Source organism: Thunnus albacares, chromosome 5, assembly GCF_914725855.1.
Source record: "Thunnus albacares chromosome 5, fThuAlb1.1, whole genome shotgun sequence".
In the NCBI taxonomy this organism is placed as follows: Eukaryota; Metazoa; Chordata; class Actinopteri; order Scombriformes; family Scombridae; genus Thunnus; species Thunnus albacares.
In genome coordinates, this window is record NC_058110.1 from 33,097,963 (window position 1) to 33,108,752 (window position 10,790).

Below are 10,790 nucleotides of genomic sequence, written 5' to 3' on the forward strand. Positions count from 1 at the left end.
AACATGAAAATATAATTCATTTACGCCTTACACATCTCTACCCATAAAAATAAAAAAACACATTTAAAAAATATACAAATAATATTAAAACAAATGATCTTAAACTGTAGTGACACATTTGTTCATTTTTAAAGTTTTGGTTTATATTTAGTTGGTTTATATTAATTAATTAATTAATTAATTAATTAATGTGCAAAAATGTTCATCAAAGGAGATGATTTGGTAGAATGACATTTGTATATGTATATATTCATTAACATTAAATTAAATCTCTTTGTCCTCTTCAGTAGTCCCATACTGAACATTTTTAAATGTTAAATGTTTCACATGTATTTACAACACATCTCAGTGACGGCTGTCGTTATGCTGTCGTCCACCGGAGGGCAGTGTCTGTCTGTCATTTTTAAAGGACAGGTTTACAATATTTAAAGTGAGTCCTAAACCAGCAGTCAGGTGTCCATATGAACAGTGAAAGAGGTTTTCCTCACTGTAATCATTCCTCCTGTTCATACTGGATATTAAAAGATCCTTCAAATGTGTTTTCAATGGAAGTGATGGAGGATAAAATCCACAGTGTGTCCACACAGTCATTTAAAAGTCTCTGTGAAGCTTATATTCAGCTTCAGCAGTCTGAGTTAGTCATATCAAGTGGATATCTGACACATTTACAGTCTTTTTAGCATCAAAAATTCCCTCTTTGTGTTTCCTCGGACAGTGTTTCCCTGTTGAGCTGCAGGTGGAAGTATAGTAACAAAAAGAGGAACTTTGGCACTAAAAAGACTGTAACGTTGAAAGATATCTACTTGATTTGACTCATTTGGATGCTGAAGCTTCATATTAGCTTCAGATAAACCTTTAAATGAATTTTTGCACAGAAGGAGGACTGTGGATTTTGTCCTCCATCACTTCCATTGTAAGTGCATCATGCAGGGATCTTCTAATGGTCAGTATGAACAGGAGGGATGATTAGGTGCCAAAGAAATGAGGTCAGAATAAAAATAACTAAAAAATGCAGTGGGCGCCGAATAGTATTGAAACTCTGCCAAGACTAACATTGCCTGCAGGTGGGATCAAACCTATGACCTCATGTTTGTAGCGCTGTGTGCACTGAGCCAACATGTGACGCCATCAACAGTAAAGAAGATCAGATCTACATGTGAAGACTTTTAACTACATAAGAGATAAGAGTTGCAGCTCTGACATTCTTATCATAAATAAGGAGAACTGGAGTCACACAGCATGATGGTACATAATAAACATGTTATGCAACTTTGTTTATAAGAGCAGAGTCATGAGGATCACTGCTGTGAGCCTGTATTGAACCCAGAACCTTAAAATAATCATTATCAGGGTTTAACCACAGAGCCAGCAGGGGAACCTGGAAACATGGAGCACATATTCACATTAGTGTTTGAAGGAAAAGACAATCTGTAAGTTTAAGAAATGAGAGAGTGAGGAGACAGACAGCCTGCAGATTGTACTGCAGTCAATGAGAGTGTGACGGCACTCTCGCTATCAATTATGGTTCAGATCTCAAAAACTATAACTCCTATAGGAAATATATTTACATTTTGAGAGAGAGGAGGCTTGCGGCAACATTTTAAGGTGTGATATGCACTTGAGGAGTTAAAACTGTGGGAGTGAGATGTGTTTACAATTTAAAAAATCTCTGCTCTGCTCTGTGCCTGACACTGATGAGGTCTGAAAACTGCTGTAAAAGCTCTCACTTTGGATTTAAATTGCTCCAAAAGTACAAAAGGTATCAGAATACAGAATACAACTTTGGAAAATTCAAAGTTTTGTTAATGTTTTAAAGTTTGAACGAGGTCTGTAGGATGAGAGATGTTTGAGCAGTTCAGTTTCAAAGTGACAAACGTTACAGCTCAGTTGGATCGTTCCTTCTATTAACTGCAATTATAAATTCTGTCTAAAATGCTAGAAAACAGAAGAGTACATCTGTTGAATGAGCTGCACAGTTTGACATTCGAATGAGTGTAATTTTGTGTAGTATGATGTCACGACCCCTCAGATGAATATCGTGGCCTGTTGGGGGGTCTCGAACCTCGGGTTTGAACTGTTTGGATATCAAAGTGTTTTTGGGCAAAGATGTGCAGAAATCTGTGGAAAAATAAAACTGACTGTTTTTCAAACTGACACCTGATGGCACGCGCGCGCGTGTGTGTGTGTGTGTGTGTGTGTGCGTGCATGCGTGTCCTCTCTCGCTCGCTTTGATGTCGGGCATCCAGGGGTCGGAGGTCAGGTGGCGTTGTCATTTCAGTGATTTCCTGTTTCCTGTTTGGACGTCCTGGCTCGTCGCTTTGACAAACACGCACTTCCTGTACCAGCGGGACCCACTTCCTGTCCCGCCCGGCCTCGCCTCCTCCTTAGCTGTCAATCACAGGACTCAGAAACATCATAACACTGTTTCACAGCCAGGGAGTCAGAAAATGAACTTTATTTCTGCTGCAGAGGAAGAAACTCTGTTTATAATCATCTCTTTCATATAAAACACTGTCCTCTCGATATTATTAAACCTGAATTAACTGATGTTGTGTTTGATATGTTGAACTTGTTAGCAAACAGTTGCTTATTTTCACATCCAGCAGTTACGGAGCAACATTATCATTTGTTTGGAGTCGTGTTTCTGTCCACCTGGTGAATATAAGTCCAATATTCTCTCTCTTTTAGCTCTGTTTTTTAACTCTCTACCAACTCCTGAGGTAAATATCTGGGTCTTTAGCTGCTAAATGCTCCACTATGTTCACCAGCTAGTCTCCAGCTAACTGTGTCTGTTTGCCGTTTGGTGCTGAGCAGGTAGTGTACAGCAGCTTTTTAGAGCTTTTTCTCTGCAAACAGCTGCCTGCTGCGGCCCAAAACGACGCTATGAGAGCGCTGAGAGTGAACCAAAACAGTAAAGTTGCAGCCGGACAGATAAACAATAAGGTGAAACTCAATTTAAAGCTCTGTACATTACACACTGACAATGAATACGGTGGAGTTATAAAAATAAATCATACAGACATTTTAATGACATCTCACATTTAGAGAAAGTTTGCACAAGTTCTTGATGTACAAAGTTTTCTTAAAGTGAAGTTATTTGCATCTTTTAATGAGAAATTTACACAATGTGAAAAACTGAATGTTTCTTCCTTTAAAAGAGGTAAAAGTCGGACGTCTCACTCTGATCCAAAGTGTTGGACAGACACATGTTTGTGTCCTGACGCCCACAGATCTGATTCTTTGTCTTTGCATCACTGACAATCAGGTATTCATCTGAAATATTGTTTTCAAATTTCAGCAATTGAAAGCTTCAATGTATCCGACGTGACACTTCATAAAACACAAATGCTTGTAAATGTGGCAAACATGAACGCCTCGGCAGAGTCTGTCGTCATGGTGATTAAACAACAAATTTAACGGATATGATGTCACGTAGTCAGTAACTGAACCCTCATTGGACCGACTGTCATCAGACAACTGTCGTGAGTTAGTTGTCTGATGATGTGAACGCTTGCAAGTTGTAAACATGTGAATCTTCCCCATCAATCCCACGTGACCTGAATGCAGCATAATTTTAGGAAGAGACTGGTTAATAATAAGATGACCATTAATTTCAGGCTCTACTCTGGTCTCCTGCTCACCCTCGTTGTCTCTACAGAGACACACTGATGTCCTGCAGGCACGTAAATAATCTAACATACATGTAGCTCAGTTTGTCCATGTATGTGTCCAACTCTTCACTAAAGAGGCAGATATCTAGACAAACAATCATGCCGTAAAGTTTACTGAGCATATTCCTGATCCAAACCAAAACCCTGTTGACCAAGTCTGCACTTCTTCATTTTCTTCCCACACAATCATCTGTTCAGCTGTTTATTTAAACATTTCAAAGACTAAAAAAGATTTTTACGTGTTAGCAGGTCAGTCTGTGTCCACTCAGCCAGAACAAAGTTAACACATCAGTTCTGTTTGGAATTTCCTGTTCTTATTATCTCTGGCATCATCTTGTAGTCCGTCTCTGATTGGCTGTTCTATGTGGGGAAGCAGATAGAGCAGCACTCCAAACAGATCTCCAGGCAGTCGGATGAGTCCTCCAATATCCCACATTCCAACACGGCCTGACATGCCTCCTCTGTACAGGCCACGTCCCCCGCCGCCTCCAAGCAGCAGCAGCAGCCGCAGCCGTCCACAGTGTCGCAGCACCCGGCCACGTCCCCTCCGCACACCAGACACGATCCTACGGCTGAACACATGGACAGCAGTTCACAGAACAGACACCCCAGGAGACAGTGAACGCAACAGTCTGTAGAGACAAACAGAACAAATAGGAGACAATGAATGCAACAGTCTGTAGAGACAAACAGAACAGACAGGAGACAGTGAACGCAACAGTTTGTAGAGACAAACACAACAGACAGGAGACAGTGAACGCAACAGTTTGTAGAGACAAACACAACAGACAGGAGACAGTGAACGCAACAGTTTGTAGAGACAAACACAACAGACAGGAGACAGTGAACGCAACAGTTTGTAGAGACAAACACAACAGACAGGAGACAGTGAACACAACAGTTCGTAGAGACAATCAGAACAGACGGGAGACAGTGAACGCAACAGTATGTAGAGACAATCAGAAAAGACAGGAGACAGTGAACGCAACAGTCTGTAGAGACAATCAGAAAAGACAGGAGACAGTGAACGCAACAGTCTGTAGGGACAAACAGAACAGACAGGAGACAGTGAACGCAACAGTATGTAGAGACAATCAGAAAAGACAGGAGACAGTGAACGCAACAGTCTGTAGAGACAATCAGAAAAGACAGGAGACAGTGAACGCAACAGTCTGTAGAGACAATCAGAAAAGACAGGAGACAGTGAACGCAACAGTCTGTAGAGACAATCAGAACAGACAAAAGACAGTGAACGCAACAGTCTGCAGAGACAATCAGGACAGACAGGAGACAGTGAACGCTACAGTCTACAGAGACAAACAGAGCAGACAGGAGACAGTGAACGCAACAGTCTGCAGAGACAAACAGAGCAGACAGGAGACAGTGAACGCAACAGTATGTAGAGACAATCAGAAAAGACAGGAGACAGTGAACGCAACAGTATGTAGAGACAATCAGAAAAGACAGGAGACAGTGAACGCAACAGTCTGTAGAGACAATCAGAACAGACAGGAGACAGTGAACGCAACAGTATATAGAGACAATCAGAAAAGACAGGAGACAGTGAACGCAACAGTCTGTAGGGACAAACAGAGCAGACAGGAGACAGTGAACGCTACAGTCTGTAGAGACAATCAGAACAGACAAGAGACAGTGAACGCAACAGTCTACAGAGACAATCAGGACAGACAGGAGACAGTGAACGCTACAGTCTACAGAGACAAACAGAGCAGACAGGAGACAGTGAACGCAACAGTCTGTAGAGACAAACAGAGCAGACAGGAGACAGTGAACGCAACAGTCTGCAGAGACAAACAGAGCAGATAGGAGACAATGAACACAACAGTCTGCAGAGACAATCAGGACAGACAGGAGACAGTGAACGCAACAGTCTGTAGAGACAAACAGAGCAGTATGTAGAGACAATCAGAAAAGACAGGAGACAGTGAACGCAACAGTCTGTAGAGACAAACAGAACAGACAGGAGACAGTGAACACCACAGAGAAAAAATAAAGTGCTGAAAAAACACTATCATGCTCTCAGGCTGTATGTTTGGTCGAGGTGGGCGTTGTAGGATCTAGACCATCGGATGCTGGGAGTGGTTATCAGTGTGTGTGTGTGTGTGTGTGCGTGTGTGTGTGTGCGTGTGTGTGTGTGCGTGTGTGTGTGTGCGTGTGTGTGTATTTGTGTGTGTGTGTGTGTGCGTGTAGAGATAAGCAGACCCCCATGTTGGAGGTGTTCAGCTGATAAAGAGTGAGAGGGAGTTTCTTCAGTCAAATCGAGTGAAAATCTTCCAAAGTTAACATCATTTTATTTTCCATGGTGGGCTGCGGAGGGGAAATGGGGGAGGTGTGGTGATTTGAACATCACCTGCTGGTCAGTGATTTTAATCCAGTTCCTCTCTGTATGTGACTCATTTTTCACCTCCACCCAGTAATAATTACAGCTGTAATGACTGTTTTTCACTGCTCCTCCTGTCATTTAAATCCTATCTTTGTGTTTTAAAGTGGATCTCAGAGTTTTGTCCTTCTGCTGCATTTTATCAGCTCAGTGTGAAATTTAACTTTTGTTTGAAAATGTTGTTGCTAATCTAAAAAGATGGAAACAGAGCAAGACCCTATAAAAGCTCATTAAATGCGCTGTTGTAATGTCAGCCACAGGTAGGTACTGCTGTCGTCTGAAGCCCATATTTGTTCACATTTTGGCAAATAGTCTCCATTAAAAGTCTGCTGAATTATCTATTAGCATTTCCTGTTTGCGGTGTAGCGATAGATGTACAGACAACTATCACTGAAGGAAACTGAAGTTCTGCAGCCTCTTTTTTCTCTGATTTCTAAGAGGAATTATGGAGGTTTATTGTATTGTATTGTATTTACTGGGACCATGTTAACATTTGATGTACCGCACCAGAGTTAGCTTGAAGCTAATTTTTCATCTGCAGTCCCTTACAATTAAAATATATAACAGCACAATAACAAACAGTACAAAGCAAAAAAAACACACACAGGACACATAATACAAAACACAAAGCTGCACACATCACATACACTCGCAATGTCAACTAGAAATTAATAATGTAAACTTCAAGCTTGTTGATGGACATCGGAGATAATTGATCACACTGAATGATGTTAATATGTGTTTCATGTCTGTGTGTTCAGATTTGACTTTGAGTTCAGATTCTTAAACCAAACGTTTCATTAGAAGATGAATTTCTGACTTCGCAGTAAATTAGAATAAATCTGATTGGCTCACCGTCTCCCGCTACTTCTTCAATCTGGGCGGCGCCCGCCTTGAAGGATGTGTGGCTCTTAGCGGAGGAGAGACGCTTCTGATTGGTGTTCTGCTGATGATGATGATTATGATGAGGATGATGATGAGAAGGAGGAAGGCTGCAGCTGTGTCTGGAGGACCCGTCAGGAGGAGGGGGAGGAGGAGGAAGAGGAGGACAGGTGAGGGAGGAAGACGGAGGAGTACAGATGGGAGGAGGAGACGGTGACGACCTGTCCGTATCTGAGAGACAGAGAGATGACATCAGAGATGACATCACACCGAGTCACGTGTCACCAGGTGTTCTCAGGATGTGAACTGTCACCTTTCTGTTTTTGGAGCGGGGTTGCGGAGGCGGGATGGGCAGGCAGGAGACAAGAGATGTCATTGGTGGAAGAGCTGCTGGTTAAAGAGTCATCACCGTTGTCAGCGTCCTCCGGCCTATCAGAGAGCGGGGGCGGGGCCTCCTCTGCAGGTAGATGATTAGATTAGATTAGATAAAACTGGTCTCTGAGGTTACAGGTGAGCTCAGTTCCACCAGCTGATGACGAACTAGTTTCAAACTGATTTACTTAATAAGTTCACACCATTAAAACTTAAAGAACACGTTGCTAGGAGACATCTGTAGCGCCGTCCAATAAGAAGCAACCAATAATGTAAACAGGAAGTGACAGTAGCACGATGAGCTGTAACATAACTTCCAAAAATAACAGTTTTATCTGTTTTTCTATCTGCATACCTGGAGAAATATAAGATAAGATAAGACTTTATCTTTATCTTTTATAAACTACTTTAGGAGTAATAAATGCAAACAAAATAAGAAGTCAAGTAAATGGAATTCAATCTATAAACAATATGACACATTACAATACTTAGGCTGTATACATGACCTGATGCATATAGATACATATACATGACCTGATGCATATAGATACATATACATGACCTGATGCATATAGATACATATACATGACCTGATGCATATAGATACATATACATGACCTGATGCATATAGATACATATACATGACCTGATGCATATAGATACATATACATGACCGGACTTGTGGATGTAAAAAGAAAGAAAGTTGTGCAAAATATGTGCAGAAGTAAAGGTATATAGTTATATACAGCTATAGTTATATGTGTATATGTTATATAGGTGAAGTAGTGCTTATGAAATATAAATAAAATATGCAGTATCGTTATCTACACAGACCAGCTATATTTCTACATATTGTGGAGGATGGAGGAGTGCGTGGGTGGGATGGAGATGGGGGTGATGAGCCTTCACAGCTGTTTTATCCTGTTGTCACAGTTCTTGTTGTACAGTCTGATGGCGGCGTTCTGTCTTGCTCTTTGGTGGAATTAGTCTGTGACTGAATGAGCCGCCCATTTGCCACAGTTCACCATGGAGCAGCTGAGAGGGATAAAGGACGGTACCGTCCCTCATCCTCCTCTCTGCCGCTGGCTCCAGACTGTCCAGTTCCAGCACAGCCACAGATTTGGACTTCCTGACCAACTTAAATTTGTTGGCAGCATGCAACTGTAGAGAAAAGTGCATTCACTATCGCACACGTGTAAAACATCCTCAGTAGCTTGTTGCACATGTAAAAGGAGCGCAGCTTCCTGAGGAAGAACAGTCTGCTCATATGTGTGTTGAAGGATTACTAGCAGGTTACAATGAGAGGGAAATAAAGCGTCGGGTCAGATATGTCGACCATATTCCATGTGACCTCTTTCACTCAAACATGAACCTCAGAGGCGACCAATCAGAAAACGCTCTGAGTGATTTGGATCATTTTAAAGGCTCTGTCATCAGGAGTTGTGTTTTTTCCTGCCTGTCAGTCTTCGCTCAGGGCACAAATACACACGTCCTGAGACAGGAAGTCCCCTCTCAGAGTCCTGCACTGGTTCGGGGAGGATGTGCGACTGCTCTCGGGTCAGGATGAGTTTAACACGTGATGTCATCAGTCACAGAAAACATCCAGTGATATCTGATGTGTTCGCTCTGTCAGGATGTTTGATTCCACTTTGTTTTACATCGACAGAGGATTTGATTTACACAGAATCATTTGCTTACTTGTCTGACACCTTAATGTGTGAACCAGTACTGGATTAACCTCGTACTGGCCTCTACTGTACACGGTGGTACTCCAGAGCTGAAATGATTAGATGATTCATGGATTGATTGGCATCAATCGTGTTATTTGATTAATGATTTAAGTCATTTTTTCATCAAAAATGCAGAAAATTCTCTGGTAGCAGCTTCTCAGATGTGAATATTTACTAGTTTTCCCAGTTTTCCATCATAGTAAAACTCAACGTCTTTGTGTTTCTGACAAAATAAGTCATCTGAATATGTTCACATGGGCTTCAGGGAATAATTTTATTCACTGAACAATCAATGGATTATTATAGAAAATAATAGCTGGTAGCCTTACAGTCCTCCTATGATGGAATAATACAACCTGTCCCTGAGTTTTCTGTGATAAAAACACAACTTTACAACTAACGAGCTCAACAGAAACTAAAACTAGTCTCCAGAGTTCCTCTTCAAGACCAAGATCACAAGACGGAGGATGGAGGACCAGTCAGAGTTCAGACTGGACTTCACTGCTGCTCGTTAAGAACTGATTTATAATTAATTAGATGTATGTAGACCCAAATAATATGAAGTGAAGCTGGGACTTTGGGGGCATGGCGGGTAATCCAGCCCTGAGTACAGCCTCTCAGGTCATCTGAGTCTTTTAGTTGTTCCAAATTGCAGAACGAAAACCTTCGCTGAGGCCACTTTTTCTTTTTATTCTCAGACTGACAAGGATCTGAAAGCAGCTCAAAAATCTATAAAAAATACTCTGCTTTGAATAACAATTTGTGTCTGTAAAGTCTGTTTGTGCTCCGCAGGCTTCAACATGTTTCCACATCAAACAATCAAAGAAACAACAACAAACTGGTTTTACAACATTATTTAGTTCATTTAAGCTTTTATTTTATTATATTTATGTTTTAAAGTGTTTTAGTCCCTTATTTGTTATTGTTTATTATATATTTTACAGCTTTTATTATCACATTTGAATTATTATCAGCCTGTCTGTCGTCTGTAAAGCACTAAGCTGTATGAAAGATGCTGTATATAAACTAATAAAGTTTGATTGATTGGTCGACTGACCTGTGTTGTGATGCGGAAGAATCCCATTGGCTGTTGGCTGGCTCGAGATGCACTCTGATTGCTTTGAGCTGTTATTAGCGCCGCTTTCAGAGTGTGATGTCACATCCATCCTGCCAATGAGACAGAAGAGTCTGTTTGTATTAATGTGATTATTAATTTTAAATATATTTTAATCAATACAACTCACGGTTAGAAACACAGAATCCAGAGAGCAGATAAGAGGTTCATGTGTAGAAGAATGTTAGTGACGGATACGACAGTCAGTTATTCAGCTTTAATATTATGAGCTTGATGTAGTTAAAGTATTGCAGTAAAAGTACATAAGTATTATGAGCTTGATGTAGTTAAAGTATTGCAGTAAAAGTACATAAGTATTATGAGCTTGATGTAGTTAAAGTATTGCAGTAAAAGTACATAAGTATTATGAGCTTGATGTAGTTAAAGTATTGCAGTAAAAGTACATAAGTATTATGAGCTTGATGTAGTTAAAGTATTGCAGTAAAAGTACATAAGTATTATGAGCTTGATGTAGTTAAAGTATTGCAGTAAAAGTACATAAGTATTATGAGCTTGATGTAGTTAAAGTATTGCAGTAAAAGTACATAAGTATTATGAGCTTGATGTAGTTAAAGTATTGCAGTAAAAGTACATAAGTATTATGAGCTTGATGTAGTTAA

The 10,790-nt window shown here is 40.7% G+C and overlaps 1 protein-coding gene across 1 annotated transcript in view; it reads right to left on the bottom strand.

The window, feature by feature from the left end:
- Positions 1-2,867: 2,867 nt before the first annotated feature.
- zgc:113363 (uncharacterized protein LOC791449 homolog) overlaps positions 2,868-10,790 on the bottom strand; it is an 8,512-nt gene continuing 589 nt past the window's right edge. Inside the window, exons 2-5 of the mRNA XM_044350577.1 lie at positions 10,114-10,223; positions 7,268-7,411; positions 6,928-7,185; positions 2,868-4,303 (exon numbers count right to left, since the gene is read on the bottom strand). Coding sequence (XP_044206512.1) covers positions 4,032-4,303; positions 6,928-7,185; positions 7,268-7,411; positions 10,114-10,222 — 783 coding nt within the window. The 5' untranslated portion in view covers position 10,223 and the 3' untranslated portion in view covers positions 2,868-4,031. The remainder of the gene's footprint in view (positions 4,304-6,927; positions 7,186-7,267; positions 7,412-10,113; positions 10,224-10,790) is intronic.